Below are 21,918 nucleotides of genomic sequence, written 5' to 3'. Positions count from 1 at the left end.
GATTTAAAACTTCCAAATTACATGAATGTTCGAGTATATGTAACTTTGTATAAGTCGTACGAAATATTCGTCTAGAAATAAAATTAAAGCTTTGAGACTTAATTTCATAGTGCTACATTTCAATGCATCTCTATATTATATAAGTAACTTTGTCAGTATTTAAATTTATTGTCATTTTAAACGTGGATTATTTTTTATTTAAGATTGTTTATCGTATTTGTCGTCGTCAGGATAGACACAAAAACTGGACACTTGGACAGTCATGAACAAAGAATCATGAAATCTAATGGCTATTTCAATTATAAATAAAATTATAATAAAATTGTTTTAATCAATGTTACACTTTGTGTAACACATGTCGTAATTGGCAAAGTAATGTCACCTCTTTCAACATCTGGTTTAAAAATTGTAGAAAACCCACACCGCACCTTTGCCCTTCATCTTAGCCTATCGCAGTTTATTCACAAACTTATTGTATCCTAACTAAATATAAAAGCAAGTTGTACTCTATACATACATATAGTGTTTATTTTAATCTAATTTCCACAAATAATATATAATATAGAAATCAAAATTTTTAATGGTTATTTATCAAGTATCAACTTAATAAATAATCATAAATGTATAATTATGTAGGTACCTTACATTTAGTGTGGAAATTGATTCGTAAACTATATGATCGTTTTTAAAATATATAATTTGTACATATAGGATTCAAATAGATTTCAGGTAACTTAAATAAGACAATAAGTTATCAACCTAGTACAGCGTCTTAATATCTGACTTATCTAACAATCTAGACTTATTGCCTTGATTTAGTGTTCCTAGATTTCCTTATTTGTTTGTATAACTCTTGCGCTGGCAGCTCGACCAGTAGGGCGAGTGGTAAGGCCGCCGCGTAAGACACTGTCGCTACACCGAACCAATCGTTAATCTGTAAAAAAAGTAGAACTAAAACACTGCACATCGTATTATGTAACTTTGCGGTCAATAACTTTTCATTCTGATGATATAAGGTCGCAAGATGGTGCGTTGACCTTTAACGCTGACGATTTAAGTGAAATTTTCACTGCAAATATTTAATATTGTTTCTAGATCTGGGTTGACCGCCCTACATTAGTACATTCTCTGTTCGAGCTGTCGTAGCTTGGGCCTGTATTGCATAAATTTGTTGTTATTGTGTAGTTGCGTTGTAACGATTTAGACTAGAGAGAAAATTAATGACTTGAGTAACTTTACGCGCTTGCTTAAGTTAGTTTAGGCTGCTCATGGTTTTTGAAAGTTACATTGCAATAACTTGAGTAGGTACAATAAAATCATTTTATCCAACAACAACAATCTTAAGCGTAAGTAATATGAATGTAAAAAATGGCAAAACAATTACAGCTACGTAATATTGACTAACTTTTCTGTAACGTTATCAAGTATAAATATAAAAATCTCGTGTTAGTGTTTTTAATCGAACTCCGACCGATTTGAATGAAATTTCTTGTGTATATTTAGTTGATCTGAGAAGAGGTCTCAAGCTATTTTATTTTATACCCGTATGTGCCGAATCGCCTAGTTATATAATATATTATTTACTAGTCGATCCGTGCATACTTCGTTGGTTGTTAATTATTATTATATTAACCTAATAACATACTTTAAAGAACAAATTTTATAGCACTTTGAATAAATAATATGTTGCTCCAACGCTATCTATCAAAAATCGGGAAAACGTCGTCGATAGACTAAATTAATAATGTCGAAAGACTAATAAATTGTTTTCTAATGGCGATAGATGGCGCTAGTTTATTTGCCATTTTGATATTATTACTGAATCTCTGTTCTTATTTACTGAATTTTTTGTTCAATTACAATAAAATATAGCCTATGTTACTCCTGAATAGTGTAGCTTTCTGTTAGTAAAAGAATTTTCATGATCGGATCAGTATTTGCGAAGATTACCCCCTACATACAAACAAAGTTATAAACTTTACCTCTTTATAATATTAGTATAGATTACGGTTAAATTTTTTGTACAGTTATTTATGTAAAAATCTCACGGCCGACTGTCGGTCGAGCTGCACGGGCGCGTGGCGCGTGGCCAGCAACGACTTGTTGAACAGCATGTGCAGCAGCAGCGCCCCGAACGACAGCCGCGCCAGCACCGTGCCGCCGCTCGAGAACCAGCGCCTCCACGGAGCTGGCGCAGTGGAGGAAAAGTTAAATACTTAACTCGACTACGACCAAAAAAATTAGTTCGTCACTTTGTCTTATCTATATAAGAGGACACCGCGTTCAATACAATGTGACACCATATAGCCTAAAACCAGCGGACAATTAAGACGCTTCTAATTGTCTAAATATGACAAGTACGCTGTGTGGCATTAAGAATAAAGCCACCCCCTCTCTTCCTGTGGGTGTCGTAAGAGGCGACTAAGGGATAACACAGTTCCACTACCACCTTGGAACTTAAAAAGCCGATCGATGGCGAGATAACCGTCCAACTGCTGACTTTGAAATACACAGGTCGTAGACGGGCAGCAGCGTCTTAGACGCGACAAAGCCAGCGGTCACCAACCCGCCTACCCAGCGTGGTGTCTATGAGCAAAACACATAAGTTCACGCCATTTTTGGCGCGAACTTGTGGAGGCCTATGTCATGAAATGATGATGATGATGGTGATGATGATGACAAGTAGTTTTGGGAATATGAGGGAACACATGAACATACATACATACATACAAAGACTGCTAAAATTATAACCTTTCTTTTGACTTTTCTGTAGTCGGTTGAAAATAGAACCATTATTATTTATACTTAATATAGTCACTATAATTATATATATTTAAAAAAGTACATACAATCGACACCATTAATAGCACCAAGTAGGGCAATAGTGACTAAGGCCACAAATATCGGTCGCTCGAGCGCCGCCAGGGCCGCGGCGGCGAGGCGGTTGGGCGGGCCGGCGCCCAGCAGCATGGGGGACATCGCCACCCACGCGGTTGCCGCTGGCGCTGCGGCTATTGACGCCCAGCGGAATATCTGGGGAATTTCAGAAAGAATGAAAGCTTTTCCTTATTATATATAGGTAGTAAATTTGTTTGGGGCACGGGTAGGTACTTATTATGTAGGAATTGAATTCGGCTAGTATACCAATGTTGTCGAGTTAAACAAAAAAAAAAGGTTGGATAGCATAGTAAAAATCGAGACATATATGACGTTATAAGAGCTTACTAATATTACAAAAAGTACGTTAGGTACCTAATGGTTTATATTTACAATGATTTATGTTGGTACTTGGTATGTACCCATATTAGTTATATTTATACAAAACGCAATTAAAAAAAATAGTGTGTACGTGGTGATTAAGTTCAAAATCGTTTTTACAGGAATTATTATCCTTTTTCATGGAAAAACTGTTAGTCCATAATTATAAATTGGACTGGTTTTCCTGACAGAGAGCAGTACGATAACTGCATACCTTCTACGTGTATGATAATACAATACAAGGCATGTACCTACATTTACGAGTATGACATTTAAATCCGTAATTTCGACAGAATTGCATCCGTCGTGGTCGCGACGTCTTTGATAGACACAGAAATTATAAAGATTTGTAAAGTGCATCTAGTTAGCTACAACAATGACTATAAAATACTTCAGAACTAAGACTAAGAAATTATTAGTAGATAAACTTTATCCATAACTTCTAACATATATACAGGTAGGTAATTTTTTTTTATTTTTTTTTATTTACGTTGCGTCTAAAAACCTTAATGTAAATATTACATTATAACAAATTATCGAACAGGTAACGTTCATAATTAAAATGAGAGAGAGAGAGCAGTAAAATTAAAGATTCATCAGAAGAAGCTCATTTTTTCTTCTCTTTCTGTTAATAATAATTTGAGATAGGTAGGTAGGAATAAATGTAACTTAGATATTTTGCCGGTAATGCAATGACTGCAACTATAAGAAAATTTGCCGGTTATCTGCCTATTTCACAATTCTAAACTGCAGTAATTGCCGTAGCGTGGTCTCGCAGTCATCCGCGTGGCGCAACGACAGCTGCAGGTGAAAGTTACCTAGATTTAGTGCCTAATCCTACGAGTACGTGCCTAGTGCCCTTTTTGAATTGTACGAATAAACGTTACATAGGACTATAGCCTACAACTTCGTTCTCATAATATCGTTGTATACTTGTATATCGTTGTATACTATACTACGTTGTACTTCAGATAAATATCTAAATTAATATTAGAACTGTAATTACATAAATTACAATTCCAAATTACATCTTTGTGCCGTTTGCAGTCGAAACACTTGGGCCTTGGAGTAGCAGTGCTAAAATTTTTTTAGATGAGATAACACCTCGCCTTATTGCCTCTACTGGTGACAAGAGGGCTGGTGCATTTTTTGCCCAGAGAATCGGCATAGCGATTCAACGGGGAAATGCTGCCAGCATTCTTGGCACAATTCCACGCGGACATGATTTATACCAAAACTATCCGTAAATATTTAGTTCTTAAGTTGTGAATTGTAAATATGTATAATATTTTATTACATAAATTACAGTAGATATACAAAATATGGGGATATTACAACATGCAATAAGTTGTCAAGCTCTACCAAAAATTTTGAATTCTTGTCGAGGTAAGTCAGAGAGGACATCAATCAAGATATATGAAGACGAATAATGAGAGAATAAAAAGGTTTTAGTCCAGCTTTATGACCTTCACCTTGCCTCATCTACAAAACAGAACAGTGTCTGTCATATAACCTCGGAACGCCCGTTAATTCCTGTTAAAATTAAATCACTTAATAAATAGAAATTTTATATATATTGTACCTACATATAAGACATTACTTTTAAGAAATAGGCATGATGATATATCACTAAAATATCAAAATTTATTTATGTATCATTTACCAGACATTTAACTGAGGTAGGGCACAGCAGGAATTTCCTGCTCAAAATATGGAGCAACCCGACTGGGGTAGTACCTCGACCTCACAGAAGATCACAGCAAAATAATACTGTTTTCAAGCAGTATTGTGTTCCTGTTGGTGAGTAAGGTGACCAGAGCTCATTAGTGGGGATTGGGTCGGCAACGCGCTTGAGATGCTTCTGGTGTTGCAGGTGTTTATAAGCTACGGTAATCGCTTACCATCAGGTGAGCCGTTGTTTGCCGACCTAGTGACATAAAAAAAAACAGACGTAACAAAAACTAAAAAAACAGCACACCACTCGCAGTAGTTAATGAATTACGATTAAAAATAAGATAACGGTCACATGGTTACATAAAAATATAAAAAATTCCATCGACCTGCTCAGACGTCGATCTCTCTCGGAACGATTGTATTGTTTACAAGTTTCATTCACCAGTTCACAATTTTTGAAGTATAACTTCTTTACGCACGCTTCACTTGGGGAGTAAGCTGGTGAATGCGTGACGACAGCGTTACGAAAAGTGTGATCGGGTGAGGTGAACGAAAGTTGAGTGGGAGATACAAGTTAGATGGAGTTAACGAACTTTTACATCAGTCGTGTGGTCTAAAGCACACTCGTTTTTTTTTTTAAATAATAAAACGTGGCATTAACATATAAAATATTCTAATTATCAAAATTATATAATACTTATACGTCACCAGGGATTGGGCAGTTTTGAATCTGTACAAAGTGGTCTTTTAAAAAAAATCTGCCATACATAATTTAAAAGGTAATTCAATAGTGAACGCTCCAAGTTAGAAATGCATAACATTAAATTAGTGAGAAAGAGGAATGTGTAAGCGACACCGCTCATCTGTTACAAATTAAGTTACCTAATTGTGTAAGTAAGGTGATTAATATTTTTTAACCGACTTCAAAAAAGGAGGTTACTCTATTCGACCGTATATATATATATTATGTATGTTCGGGGATAACTTCGTCGTTTATGAACCGATTTTGATAATTCGTTTTTTGTTGGAGAGGAAATATCTCAACAGCGGTACCATGATAAGGAAACCAGGATCTGATGATAGAATCCCAGAAAAATCGAGGGAAACCCTCGAAAATCGTAGTTACGACTAGTGCGTTTATTAATTTTTTTCGTCTACTTACGTTGTATTACTTGAAGTCGTTTTTTTTTCGCTTGTGAGCAAACACCATTATTTTTGTCTTGTAATGTCTATAAGTTAGTAGTAGCAACTTATGTTAAATATAATTAAACACATTTAAGTTGAATTGATGATGTGTTCTAGTTTTTTTAAATAATATATTTAAGAAACCTGTTTACAATTTCGCTTTCAGATAAAAAGTAAATATGCTCATATGTGCTATAAATACATTTATGTATATTATGTAGTATTATCTGAGAGAGTATTGTTTAAAAATAGGTATAAGTTTGTGCAAGAATATAAAAAATAGTAAAACTTATGCATGAATTTATTGATACAAAGTGTATCTCATTTCTTTTTTATCCTCATTATTTTTTTATCGTCAAACGATGGACAAACGGAATGGTAAACTCTTTTGCCACGCTTAACTCTTTACATTCTGATTGTTTTCTAATGTTTACACGATTTTCACTCATTTAAGTTTTTTAGATACCCGACGCTTCGGACACTTTACAGCAACCAAGGTCACGGGAGGACTGGAGCAAAAAATTGTGTGTTGTTGTGACATCCTGATTGATAAAATTATTGTTCTATATATTTAAAAATCAATTGTTGTACGTTTACGGTCGGTACGGTCCAGCCACTCGGATTTTTTTTTACATAAAATAGTTATTTACACATAGAGATAGTAAAGCACAAAGGCGGTCTTAACGCTTAGTAGCAATCTCTTCCAGACAACCTTTAGAATAAGGAAAATATGCATTGAAAAGGTAGGTGCAGTAGCGCAATTATCTGTATAATTTGTAAATAAAACATGCATGCAAACATGATGCATTTTCGGTCCCTACTCAAACAAATACTGAAAAAAAACATACTTCATACATACACATATATAAATAAAATATCTACATACATACATAGCATACGTACTTACATGCATACATAACATGTCGTCATTTAGTATTATATTACAACTAGCTGACCCGGCGAACTTCGTATCGCCTAACAGTGACTTTTAAGTATTATCACAAATCTTTTGTATGGGAGTATAGAAAAGTGTTGTTTTTAGACTTTTTCAGGAAATTTTAAATTTTTTTTTTTTAATTTTTCTCTGCGTAAGAACCATCCTCGTACTTCAAGGAATATTTAAAAAAAAGAATTGGCGAAATCGGTCCAACCGTTCTCGAGTTTTGCGCTTAGCAACACATTCAGCGACTCATTTTTATATTATAGATAAAAGAAATAGTTGATATAAAGTTATGACTATAAATTAAAATAATTCGAAAGAGGTCAGTAAGTCCCAGTAAGTCTGACCTGGTTCTCCCGGAGCGAGGGCCCGCGCGAGGCGAGCGCGCGGTGCGCGTGCGCGAGCAGCACGCCGCCCAGCGCGCCCGCCGCGTTGCCCAGCGGCGACTGGTACAGCCACGTGAACGACGCGTCGCCGCTGTACGCCGCGCGCACCGACCTGCCATACACACGGCTTAAGTGACGTTTTGCCTATAGCAGCCCCTACTTCTTGACCAAATATCTACGCTTCAGCCTGTAATATCCCACTACTGGGCATAGGCTCTCCATGTAGGGGAAGGATCGGAGCTTAATCCACCACGCTGCTCCAATGCGGGTTGGCGGATACATTCCCTACTATGAGTAACGATCGCTATTAGTGTACATGATAACAACCGGGACCGACGACTTAACGTGCTCTCCGAGGCACGGTGGGGAGACCCACAAGGACTGCATAAACACCCAGATCACGACAAACACCTGTATGGCCAATACAAATGTTTGTCATGTGAGGGGATCGAACCCGCAACCGCCAGCGCAACAAGTACAATCCATGGCTGTGACCGTTGCGCCAACGCGGACCAAATATCTAATATATAAAAATCACGTGTCACTGTGTTTGTTATCGGACTCCTTCGAAACGCCGCGACCGATTTTTTATATGGCAATTTTTTAAAAAACTTGGTGATAAGGGTGTCCCTACTTGTATGGCAGGACAAAGTGCCGGTTCAGCTAGTGTAAGTATAAATGTCCCAACGGTGAACGAAGGTACGAGGATTGGAGTAGCATCGCAGAAAGAACATACAGATAATAGGTTTTGATTAAGCGTATATCCACGTGAGACATCACATGAGACATCGTTCTTTGAAGAGCAAGTAAGGCCATCGCTCCCGGTTGTTATAATAGACACCGGACAGAGATCGTTACTCAAGCTAAGGAAATTGTTGGCAAAGTTACATTGGAACAGCGTGGTGAATTAGGCTCACACCCTATCTCTTACATAAAGAAAGCTTTGCCCAACTGTAGAACGTCTAGAGGCTAATTCAGTTTACTTCAATTCATACAGTTAACTCACTCAGGTCTATGAAGGTGGAAGGTGGGTATGAGATGCCAAGCGTAGGCCAGCCCCAACGGCACCAACGTTACCGCTGCAAATAGTACAGCGAGCAGCTGCATTGCAAAGCGGCGACCGCGCAGCAACAGCGTCAAAAGCAACGCTGCAGCGTACAACTGCATGTCTGCTGCTAGATACCTACGTTAACATGAGCCCCTTAGGCTTTTGATTTATTCACTCTTTCTACAATAGTAAAGTTACTGCACCTTTATCTAAGTGTCATGCTATTTAAAACAATCTAAATACAAACGAATTTAATGATTAACTATATTATACACAGATATAAAGAAAAATAAGGGTTAAAAATGGCGAAATGATGGATTATTTTAAAATAAACTAATAAAATGTTTAACCTTAAAACTTTTAGTACAGTAATGTGTATCTATCATCATGAGTTAGTCGACTTCAATTTAAGAATAATAAAGAAAAATCAAACTGGAATTTAGAATTGGAAACACCGAAAGTCCTGAAATTAGATTTCAATGAAAATACAACCCGTCGACAAATGGACGTTTTACCCTTTGGGTATGGAACCCTAGATACTTAAAAAGTAGGTTCTGCATTGAAATATCATAATCATATTATTTCCTCACCAAGTCTGTATCAAGCACTTCTCATCCGGGTAAAGAACATTGTTCAAGTAGAGTAGATGAGTCCACCATTTGTGGCGACACACGTCTGCCTCGGAGTGCACGAGCAGCTCCCACTGGGGCCCTCCGCTGAGCCGCTCCCACCACGAACACGCGAACCACAGCACCACGAAATAACTGGGACTTATCCTGGCAACAATGTAAACCAGAACTTCATCCTGCTGGTGGCAGTTCCTTGTGTAGATTTTATATTTATCGATTCACAACTGAACTTAAAATGTCCCCCATAGCACTAGTATTGATGACTTAGGAATTGAAAAATTTGGTAGAAACTAATACATATTTTCCAATATGTCTTACCACTCCTCTGTGTCAGTTGCTGAATCATAACAAACCTCTAACTGTCTCCTTACCGGTCATAGATCAATTCTTGTATTCAGATGCAGGAATTTGATATTAATACCAACGCAATTTTTGATAATAATCAATACAAAGTAAATTATAAAAACACAAAACTGGTATATTTTTTAATTTGACGGAATAATCATGGGCTGCCTACCTGACAATCCTATAAAGCATGGTGTTGAAGAAAGTGCTGATAGCGGAGTCCTGCTTCGTCTCTAACAGCAGTTTGTGCGCCATCAGGAAGCTCGCCATGATGAAGAACACTTGCACCATCAGCGTACTGTTCGTCATCAACATCACATCCGGCGCACGACGAGCCTGATAAAAGATATTTTTTTATACTTCAAACAAACAGACCCACAAGCGTAAGGTTCCTCTTGATAGTAACCGTAGGTAATAGATGCCTGCTATGCAAAGTGCACTGCAAGTGTTCGCACTTCGTTGGTCACCTTACGCCTTTTCTCCCGCCCCACCTTTCCCGAGAGCTCTAGCTATCTCACTCACCACAGAAACAACCCGAACCACCCAACGACTTGCGGTTAATATTATTAAGATGTGATTTTCGGTAAGGTTGAGGTTATTTCCCAGATGGTCTGCTCCAGATATATTGATGTGCTGACAATGTTTAGACAATGTTTAAAATTTTGTTTTAAATATGGCCATGTTTTGCACTTCTTACTCACGACATAAACACAAACCCCTCGAGAGACTCTTTTAATTTTTATTTTGTGGATACCTTCTGCTTGATTTAAAGTTCAACAAGTAAAAAGTAGTTCAGTGTACCGTCTCGTAGAACCTAGTGTCGCCGACGTAGGCGAGCGTGCCGAGCCAGCAGACGTGCTCGATGATGACGGAGAGCATGCTGAGCACGCGCAGCCCGTCAAAGCAGCCCAGGTCCGCAGCGCGCGCGACCGGCGCCGGCGCCGTCAGCGCGCCCCACGAGCGCCGCAGCGACCAGCACAGCGCCCAGCCGTACTCTAACACGCCCAACGACTACTTGTATTTTGTATTCTGATAATTGACTTGTCAAATGAAATGTATAATATGTATATGTCATGTGTTATCCCTTATCGCCTCTTGCGACACCCACGGGAAGAGAGGGGATGGCTATGGTCTTTACTATCGTAACCACACAGCAGATGTAGCAGTATGTGTGTTTGTTACGATAGAATCTTGCAACTCAATTTTCAAGCATATTTCTTTAACCGATTGAGATAAAATTTTGTATACACGTTTATTTTTGTTAACAATGCGTGGTTAGCTATGTGACGTCATACTAAGGGCAATATGGCAGAACATTGAAGATGGCGGAGTAGTTATTTTTCATGTACTGCTACAATATAGATATCAAATTAAATAGCTTTTCTGAGAATAACCCGAAAAATGAAGTATCATCTCTCTTAATCAATATAACGATACAACCTTCACGCACCCGTATATCCGTTCCGTGTACCTTGTATTAAATGCAGTTGTGTTTTTTTAAATTTATTTATTTTATAGGTACATCCATGCAATACAAATAACACTCATTATGAAATTACTATTAATATTTATCTTATTACAGAGTACACAACATTCTACAAATGTTAATGTCACTGAAGCAAGTATAATCCAAATTATTATACATCGAAATTCAAAAGTAAATTTCCTAGTAATTAATAATAAACTTCATTTAAAAAATGATTTCAGCAATATTATACATAATTCATGTTTTAGGCGTTTATATTACTCGTACTAGAAATTGTTGAAAGCGCTCTACTTTTACACAACGTTACATTTTAATTTTCATTATACAACTGAATAGTAATTAAACTTAATTTAAATGAACTAAAGTATAAATTATAAAATTAATAAATAATAAGTATCGAATGTTGTGGCACCTTTTTGTTAAGGTAATAAAGAAAAGGGAATAAGAAAAGGGTTAATAAGATTTGACGACGCGTTAGCGCAACGGTCACAGCATATGACAAACGTTTGTATTGGCCGTAAACATGTTGGCCGTGGTCTGGGTGTTTGTGCTTGTGTATTGCGTGTTTCCAGACCCCAGACACAGTAGTTTATCTTACTACGTTGAGGGTGTGGGGTTTATTTATTTAATATTTATTTAATGTATGCATTATCAACTGACTTCAAAAAAGCAGGAATTTTCCCAATTCAACCGTATAATTTTTTTAATGTATGTGTGAGGATAACCTTGTCACTTATGAACCGATTTTTGATAATTCTTTTTTTGTTGGAAAGGAGATATCTCAAGGGTGGTAACCTGATAAAGAAACCAGGATCTGATGACGGTATCCCAGAGAAATCGAGGAGAATCTTCGAAAATTATAGTGACGACTGCTATGTATGTTAATTTTTTTCGTCTTCTTACATTGTATTACTTGTCGATGTAATTGAAGTCTGTTTTTTTTAGTTTGCTTGCAAACACAATTATAATATTTCAATACCGATTAGCGGAAAAATAAATTTGAGGAAAAGATTTTTATAACCTACTTAGAAGAACTAGAAAAATGTTCTAACAATAAAAAGGAAGATATTTTATCAATCTATGATAATATTATAACGCTGAAAAGTTACTTTATTTGTTTAAGCGTGCTAGTCTCAGGAAAAACTAGTTCGAATTGAAAAACTCTTTTCGTGTTGGATAGCCCATTTACCGATGAAGCACAAATTAAGGCGTATGTAACCGCGGCGCGCAGCTAGTCATCATCTCCCTGCCTTTATCCCACTTATGTCGGGTCGGCACAACATGTTTTCCTCTTCCATTCCTCTCTATTATTCGTCACTTTAGCGCTTAGTCCTTTCTGTCTCATATTCTCACTCACACAATCCATCCATCGCTTTTTTGGTATGCCGATCGCTCTTCGTCCTTTGACATTCAGCCCTAACATTCTTTAACCAACATAGCGGTCATCCCTCCTCATTACATGTCCATACCACGCTAACCTATTGCTCCTCATTTTCTCCATCACGGGTGCTACTTCTTTCGCAGCTAGTGTTAAATATACTTATATAACAAAATGTGACCGGCATAAACAACATTTCAAAGACCGAAGGTAATATATGTATGTGTATGCTTATAAACTATAATTATAAAGAGAAAGGATTTGTTTGTGTGGGTTCAATAAACTCTAAGACAAAATAATGAACAAACAGATTGAATCTAATCTTGGCACTTCTATAATTATACTAATTACCGTAAAACCGTAACGCCTAATTCCGAATACTAAAATGCCACTGCGAACGCGTTTAAGTCTTTTATTCGTGTCGTTTGTACACGGCTCTTGTGGTCGGTATCACACTACTTGTAGCAACCATAGCCTTACTACTAGTTATTTCAAATAAAAATGTTTTGGGAATGAGACCCAATGATGTTCTTGACGCATTTTTTCTCACAAATTTATAATATTTTTTAATATTTAATTATTTAAAATTATAGCGATTCTTTTAAGTATTTCCCGTAGATGAAAATAGTTTCAAATTATATTTTAGGACAATTGTTTTATAATTTTTAAGTTAAGTATTAATCTTATCATATAATGTTAAGAATTAATCGTAGCAAAAATTTTGTATTATAGGTATAACTTAGCGTGTAAGCGAAGATAGTTTTAAGATGTTTCTGTAGGGTGTCATATTCAATGTTTGAACATACCCTCTTAAAAAAACTTATTTGTCTTTAAAAAGTAGAATCCAAATTAGATTATACCTTTCAGTTTATAAAAACTGTCGTAAAGTAACCGTAGTACATGACAACAATTTGATCCATGTAATAAAGTCGAGCTTTCGTCTTTGACAAAACAGAAAGCCAGAACAAAAAAAGCCAAAATACAGACGAAATGATAAATCAATAATTTATAATTTTACATTTAAACTATTTGGACAAAACCTAATAAAACAATACTTACCTAAAGCTTAACTGGTCAAATAAAATGAGGTTAAGACTCCGAAACTGACTTTCACGTGTTTATTTTGATATTGATTGATGTTACTCAATAAAAAACTAAGCCAAGTGTAAACCGTCTTGCAGATAAACTGTTTCGTAATGTACATATGTATAATGTCTGTAGACAACCTGTTACTAACCGATTTCAAAAAAGGAGGAGGTTCTCAAGGCGACTGGACTCAGGAGTCAGGACTCAGGACCTCACAACTTTTTATTAGGTGGATCGATTTCGATGATTTTTTAATCAAAAGGTGACGCTTGTCATTTGATTTCATTTATATTCTATTTTTTTGGAACAGTCTTATTTAGTAAACAAACCCCTGTCAATACGTAATTCACCTATTTTTCTGCATTTATCATTCACTTTCACTACACATTAGCATTCAGACATTTGTAAAACTCCATTTACTATATATTTTACTAAAAAAAATATCAATTTATAATTTTTAACACATAAAAACTATTAAAATACGAATTCCGAGAGTACAGATAACTAATATTTTTGGATATGACATTTCAATATCTTTTTTCTGTATCTTTTTTATTCTGTTCCGAGATCTAACGACTATTTTTTGAGTTATGCCTAATAATGCGTATTTAATTGACTACTTTTTCACCTACCGACGTTGTATTACTTGTACATGTAATTGAAGCCCGTTTTTTTGGGTCCTCACCAATCAATGACTCAACTTTAATAACTACTATGTAGTGGTTTCAAGCTTCTACAATTCTAAGGGATCAATCCTTATAGAAATGTAAATCCAATGGGTAGAAAAGCTTAAGTAACAAATAAGCAGGCCTTATCTACAGAGCTATAAAAGAGATTTCGTCAAAGCTAAGTAAACATAACGTGTTTCACTAATCGAGGTAATGGAGTGTTACGTGAGCGCCGCCGGCCGGCGTCGAACGTAAACATTGCAGAAATTAATATACTATTTGTAATATTACAATTCCATCAGTACGTCATTATTGTTTTATGATTGAAATATTTTAATTGAGCCAATTTTTTAGAATTAATTTTCGTCATTGTCATCATCATTTTCAACCGATGGACGCCCACTGTTGAGCATAGGTTTCTAGCATAGTTTTCCACCTTTCGCGGTCTAGGGCCGCTTGCATCAAATGACTGTTTTTTTTTTCGTATTGTCACTAAAATATTTGAGTTTGATCAGGTAAAAAGCATGAGATAAACGTGTGAAAGAAACATACTTGTGTACGCTGTAGTTGTGTAGAGTTTGTCTCAGAGAGAGTAGAGTATAATGGAATTATAAGTTAAAAATATATCTTACCCTTTTTAGTCTGGTCGCTCATCTTTATGTCAATTACTGTGCTGATGGTGGCCAGCGCGAACAGAGCCACCATAAGAGCGGAGAAGGCGCGCTCGCTGGTGGTCAGCGGTGGCGAGTGTGGAGGCCCGTGGTGGCAGTAGTTCAGATGATAGAGTTGCGCTGATAGGTTGTAAGTCGACATGGTAGTCGCGTTCACACATGACGCGAACCTAGGAAAGGGAGGAAGTGTGAGTTAGGTAAATATTCTTTTTTTAACTAAACTGGTACTTCGCTGGCCCTGGTATTTCGCTGTATTTAGACATTTTTAGATTATGTGGTCTATTATATTATTAGATCAGGTCGGAAACTTTAACTAGGTTACTAAATTCTGCAAACAATAATAACTTTATTCAAACAGGCTTGGAGTAGACGGGTCCTGGAGTGGAGACCGCGTCTTGGCAAACGCAGTGTGGGACGTCCTCCGGCCCGCTGGACCGACGATCTAAAAAGGATTGCCGGTGTAGGCTGGATGGGGATTGCGGAAAACCGGGATGTGTGGCGCGAACTTGAGAATGCCTGTGTCCAGCAGTGGACTGCAATAGGCTGAACTGACTGACTGACTGAAACAGGCTTCAAAAGCACTTTCGAATAGTCATTTACAAATTAAAATTTTAAGTGATTATTCTTTTGAAAATAATATATAAATTGTGTTTTAGTACAAAATTAGTAATATATATTGCATAAAATACAGCGTCCATATCTCCACCGAATAATGCGCTTTATGTATTAATTTCTTTTTTTGTGTTGAGACAATTGCAAAATTGTTTGTGGAATACAATATTACATACATACCTATAGACTACCTTTCACTATTGAACGTTCACTATAGAACAAATGCAGCATATATTGAGATCGATGGATTAAACCAGCAAAATCTCATATTTCGTTTCATTGTTAGCCTTCGTAGCAGAGAGCTGGTAAAGTCTATGATTTTTTGGCTTTCCGTTGAAATCTCTCGAACTACTCTTCCTACGGTTGCTTTCTACTCACCATGTCTCCAGCGCATGGGTCGTGATCTGGTGGTCGGGCGGCGCGCAGCTGCGGGTGAGGCAGAGACCTCGGTGCAACCGAGTGTGGTTGAAGTTATCCACCCAGTTCGCAGAGTAGCGCTGTATATGTTTCATGTGCGTTAATTTGAGGGAAAAACTTAATAAAATTCTAAACATCCTGTAGCCTTCTTTTTAAAAAAAATTACCAACACAAAAAATCGAACGAGTGCAGTGGTTCCAAATATTAGTAGTATGTATGTTTAAGCAAACAATCAAACCATTCAGCTTTATAATATTAGTATACCTACATAGGCTAACATAAAATAAAGGAATTATTATTGAACTTTTATTATTGAAGTTCTTTTGGTGTGTGTTAGTTCCTTTTTTCCTTTCGCGCTAGCGAAAAATTATGAGGGTAAATTTTTGACACCCTGAAGTTAGCTAGTCAATTAGAAGTCAGCAACGTGATGTTAGCAAGCCAATGAAGTTATAACTTCTTACGTGCGCATAGTATAAGTATAAGTACTCACACATTTTTTTGTTTACTCTATTTGACGCAAATTATATGACGATAAATTTTAAATAAAAAATAATAAAAAAGGGCGACTTTATCGCTAAGCAACAATCGCTTCAGATAATCAACCCCTTGTTTTACCCGCGTTTGTAAATCTTACATATCCTAATTATAGCTATTTGTTTCGTTATACTTGGATACAAATAATTTGTATGTGAAAATGATGTGTTAGCATCAGTTAATATAACAAGTAGAGCAGCGCATTGATTATTAATCGACGTCTTGATAACGATACATTAATAAAAATGCGTGATTCGTATGAACATTATGTTGAAAATTTATTATTAGGAAGCTAAATCAGAGACAAGTATTGCTCGGGGCGAGGTGGCGAACGCTAGCGCGACCCCACCTCGCTCCACCCAGGCGGACGACTGCTCACACGTGGTGGTTTTTTTAGTCAGTAGGAGTCTGACATAGCTCGCTGGCGCCCCCGCGCCGGAGGGTATCCATGAAGGATTTACCCTACGTAAAAAAAGAGACAAGTAATGCTGACCGAACGTACTCTTTCTGCATTGCAGATGAGTTTTAAAAAAAAAAACATTGTCATTGGTTAAACAATTGTCCTTTTCGATGTACTGACATCAGAAACTATAGGTTTAAAGATTATTTATTCTCATAAAGACAAATAATATCACTTACATGAGAACATAATTTAAAACATAAACAAACAATTAACAGAACATTCGTTGTCGTACTTACATTTTTCAATTGTAAAAATAATACACAAATAAATCACTGAACACAACCCAACCAGATACCCCGAATCAACAACACCACGACTTGAAACTAACTACATATTATATATTCCATTCTACATATGTACATACTTAAACAGATATTTTTGTAACAATATAATTATACAGTCGCTTTTTAAATAGATTGAATGACTCAATATTTTTTATGTGTGAGGGTAATTTGTTGTAAAGACGCGCACCGTCATAAGTTATTGCAGTTTGACCGAACTTGGTACGGGTTCTAGGCAAAACAATGAGACTTGCGCGTCTAGTGCAGGGGCGCCCAACCTTTTTGCTGCTATTAAATTGTAGTTCGGTATGGACGTTTTTATTAATAGTTTTATGTATGAAAGTGCAGGTGCTGTAATTATATAATTGTTTTATGCTCATTAACTTAGTTTCGCGATAGATTTTTTCAGTTGATGTTCGAAATTTAAAATTGAATAACATTTTTATTATTTTATTTTGTATTACTTGTAGTTTTTCCAATCGTGTTTTGGCAGTACTTCCCCAGATTTCGATTAAATATAATAAATGTGGTTTTATTAGGGAATTATAAATCGTGAAACGTAGTTTACGTGGTATACACCTAACATTAGTCTAACTATACGTCAAACAGCCCATACTTTCTTAATTCATTTGTTCTATATTATCTGTGAGATATGTATTAAGTGATAATATTTATCCAAACTGATAAAAAGTTTATATAACGGATCGTTTGAGCCAATATAAAAGTGACATAACTTAATTATATAACAATTGCAAATATCTTGACCATCACATCCGCAGACATAAATCAGTTCGGACATACTCATATAATATACATGTAATAGAGATTCTGAAACACCGAACTAGGCTACATTGCTAATCGGCGCCTGCGCATCAATAATGTTGAACGTAATATTACAATAGCGACCCAGCGACCTGACAACCGGAGCGGAACCGGATGGTGAAACTGCACGCTGTAATAGGGCTAAGTGAAAAAAAGAACTAAAAATTTAGATATAATAATTTCTATGTTATAAAATAATTATGACTTTATTTTATCTAAGGTTATTGTTTTAGATATAGCAAAGTAATTAATATATACTTTATTTATTAATAATAAAACATTCAATATAAATATCTATATGAAGATTTGACAGTACCTGGTACGTATAAGTACCTGGGTGACCGAGCTTAGCTCGGTATTTTTAGTAAATCGGGTTTTTTCGAAATCATATTTAAATACGAATTACATATTCATAAAATATGAATAATATTTTTTTACCGACAGTAATAAAAAATATAAATAAATGTAAAAAATCAAAAATAAAAAAGATTAAGAAATAAACCAATCAACAAAAAAAAAAAAAAATCAAGAACTAGAAAATATATATAAAATACAACATTTTTTTTTTCAAACTTCGTTCCTGGACTACCTGGTGTCCCATGACACCACATAATTTTTTTTATTCTTTTCTTTTTTAGGGACTTTTGTCTATACAGACATGTCAGCCCCATCATACCCTAATTCCCACTATGTCTAAGAAATGGAGAAAGAATCATTGATGGTGTGAGATCATATTAACTAACTTTGCTGCATCAGACAAAGGTTCTGTTAACACAGATAAAAAAGTACCCATATCAAATTTATTGATACTAAAACGTTTCATCAATGATTCTCTCTCCGTTTCGTATTTATCACATTCACTTAGGATGTGGTGTACATCATCTAGCAACCCACATGTGTCACAATAGATTTATCCTTTTTCATTAAAAAGACAAACTTTTTGGATGGAAAATAGCCTGAACGTAATTTGAATACTGTAGTAATGTACTTCCTACCAATCCTTGCTTTTATAAACCAAGGTTAACGAGGGGGCTAAGTTGTTTGTCCGCCAACCCGCATTGGAGCAGCGTGGTGGATTACGCTCTGATCCTTCTCCTACATGGGGAAAGAGGCCTATGGCCAGTAGTGGGATATTACAGGCTGAAGTGCGTTAATTGTTTGTCCGCGAGGGACTCCTAACTGCTTAACCAATTTTAATCAAATTTTTGCACACCGTGTGCAGTTTGATCCAACTTGAAAGATAGGCTATATTTTATTTCGATAAAAAAAGTCAGTACGAAACTCACCAGGCCATCTAGTTGTATTATAAATATGATGACCGGTAATCGTTGTTAAGGAGTTAACTCCAGTCGCGCTTAGGAGTTGACACACTCCTTTGTTAAAAGTCATTCTGACGTTTGAAACGAACAAATACTCAGTGATGTGTGACGTGTCTCACCTGCATCGTACGGAACAGCGGGTGGGGTCCCAACGGCAACAGTTCGAAACTGCCCAGGCAGTAGGCGCCGCCCACCGCCAGGCAGCCGTTGTAGTCGTCCAGGTCGAAGAGGAGAGGCATCTGGTAGTACTCCTCGTCTGTAACAATAAATTTTACTTTTAAAAAATCTATCAACGAACAAGGAAGGTACACATCCAGGAAGAATGTGGATACGTTTTGTAAATCTTGCAAATTATATTGTTGAAATTATATATCGCAAGCGACACTGTGTGACACCGCTCTGGTGAAGTGGTGCATAGACAATACGGCGCTTCAACACCGGCGGCCACGGACTCGATTCCTGCGTGGGATGGATAATTGTTTTTGTAAGAATATTTCTTTTTAGTCTGGGTGTCAAGCTTGTGTGTCTTCTCACCATGCCTTAGAGAGCACATTAAGCTATGGATTGTTAACGTAGATCTGATTTACAGCATTATGCCACTTCACTATGTTTACAGTAATCAGCAGACAGGTAAAAATTATTAAGATTATTAGATAACAACAAGGCTTCGCCCTCCAACCATACGCTAAATAATTTTAATTTTAAGACATCAAAGTATATAATTTAAGCCCTCTTATATATTCTGTAGAACGAATATTTACCACAAGTAGTAGATTAGCTTACTACATTAAAACAAACTTGCATTTCTGTCATAATCCACAAATTAAGTATTGCATTAAATAGTAAGTAAGAAACACTATGTAAATCGTGTATTGCTTAACTTACAGTGTTAATGGGATTAGACGGTAGTCTCTTATATTACTCATTCGCTTACGGACTTCAATTTTATATACTAATTACATTATGATGATTTTGTTATCGAGTAAGTAACATGACTGGCCTATAAGGTTGGTATTTTTATAAGTACGCCGCGAGTCTGGGTGTAATACACAGGTTGAATGCAAGCGAGATATATTGAATTAAACACTAAATAAAACTTCGAATCAATAAGTTATCTAATATATAAAATTCTCGTGTCGCGGTGTTTGTAGTTAAACTCCTCCGGAACGGTTGGACCGATTCTCATGAAATTTTGTGTGCGTATTGGGTAGGTCGGAGAATCAAACAACATCTATTTTTCATCCCCCTAAATGTTAAGGGTAGTCCACCCCTAAATATATTTTTAATTTTTACATAAATTATTTATTTTTCATTTTATTATGATTTGGCGTTGAAAAATACATACAACCATAAATTCTCACCCTTCAACCACCAACCCCTATTTTTAAATAGCGTTTAGCGGCAAGACAACGTTTGCCGAGTCAGCTAGTACTTATATGTAAAATTAGTTCAGTTGTATAGCTTATTATGCCTATATATGTACAATGAATTTCAGACTACATTGAAAGAAACAGTATCTTTAGATGTTCTGTGAATTAGGCCGCCCTTCCTGTTCTAATCAAATCTTTACATTTTTAACTAGCATAATAGCATAAGAAACTTGTAATAATGTGGTATTTGTTAGTAGCGTGCTATGATTATTGAATACTTATAATGTAGTTATTGTACCAATCATTAAAGAACATCAAATTATTTTTAACCGACTTCAAAAAAGGAGGAGGTTACTCAATTCGAACGTATATATATTTTTTTTTCTTTTTTTTAATGTATGTTCGGTAATAACTTCGTCGTTTATGAACCGATTTTGATAATTCTTTTTTTTTTGAAAGGAAATATCCCTGGTGTGGTACCATGATAAGGAAACTAGGATCTGATGATTGAATCCTAAAGAAATCGAAGAAAACTCGAAACTCCGCATAACTTTTTACTGGGTGTACCCATTTTGATGATTTTTAATTTAATCGAAAGCTGATGTTTATCATGTGGTCACATTTAAATTTCATCGAGATCTGATTACAACTTTTGGAGTAATCTTTGATAATGCGTATTTACTTGACTAATTTTTCGTCTACGTACGTTGTATTACTTGTCGATATAATTGAAGTCGGTTTTTTTTTCGTTTGCGAGCAAACAGAATTATTACATTATTAGTTGATAATAATTTTAATTGCAAGTTAACACTTGAATAAAATGTTACAAAAAACAACAAATTAATTTAAAAGAAATTATCACTTCGTAACGCGATTACGTTCACGTATCGAGATCAGTCACAAAATATTCCTCTAGCGAGCGTCTTGACTTACGTAACTGAATACACTAACCTTCCATATTAACACGCATATTGATCGAATTAAAATCAAATCATAATTTACTGAATTACCTTTGTCCCAAGGTTACCTGGAAGATATTGATTTGTACATATTTCTGCTGATTATTGTTAATACTACTAATTTTTGAAGTAAAATTTCTTTACGCTCGTTTAACGCTGGCGAATGCGTGACGGAAGCGTTACGAAAAGTGTGATCGGGCGAGGCGAACGGAGCAAGAGAGAGGTGCATGCACAAATTTTCTTTCTCTCTTTCTCTCATAGCCAGTTATGTTTCGCATATCTAAGACACAGTGCAGGCCTAATGTCTAGAAGCATAGATTACTAAATAGTTACTATGGAAGTAGAAGTTTTACTTCAGTCGTGTGGTCTAAGCCACTATTGTTTTGT

General features: G+C 36.0%; 1 protein-coding gene across 1 annotated transcript; it reads right to left on the bottom strand.

Annotated features, from left to right (window-relative positions):
• Positions 1–802: 802 nt before the first annotated feature.
• On the bottom strand, positions 803–19,755 carry LOC123663310 (O-acyltransferase like protein-like). The gene is made up of 12 exons (XM_045597999.1): positions 19,737–19,755; positions 19,322–19,545; positions 15,745–15,863; positions 14,716–14,924; positions 10,267–10,460; positions 9,638–9,801; positions 9,082–9,267; positions 8,450–8,626; positions 7,405–7,555; positions 2,850–3,033; positions 2,049–2,188; positions 803–934 (listed from the first exon to the last, which is right to left on the bottom strand). The coding sequence occupies exons 1-12, from the start codon at positions 19,753–19,755 to the stop codon at positions 803–805; spliced, it is 1,899 nt and encodes a 632-aa protein (XP_045453955.1).
• Between the last annotated feature and the right edge of the window lie 2,163 nt (positions 19,756–21,918).

The sequence above is a fragment of the Melitaea cinxia genome, chromosome 20 (genome assembly GCF_905220565.1).
Source record: "Melitaea cinxia chromosome 20, ilMelCinx1.1, whole genome shotgun sequence".
Classification (NCBI taxonomy): domain Eukaryota; kingdom Metazoa; phylum Arthropoda; class Insecta; order Lepidoptera; family Nymphalidae; genus Melitaea; species Melitaea cinxia.
The sequence above is the reverse complement of the archived record's forward strand: the minus strand, read 5'-3'. Positions and strand labels throughout refer to the sequence as shown.

Coding starts and splice junctions, on each gene's coding strand:
- LOC123663310 (XM_045597999.1), bottom strand. Junction 7,556..8,449: donor TTCCACCTTCATAGACCTGA/GTGAGTTAACTG, acceptor TGTGTATGGCAG/GTCGGTGCGCGCGGCGTACA. Junction 2,189..2,849: donor TGCTATTAATGGTGTCGATT/GTATGTACTTTT, acceptor CCACTGCGCCAG/CTCCGTGGAGGCGCTGGTTC.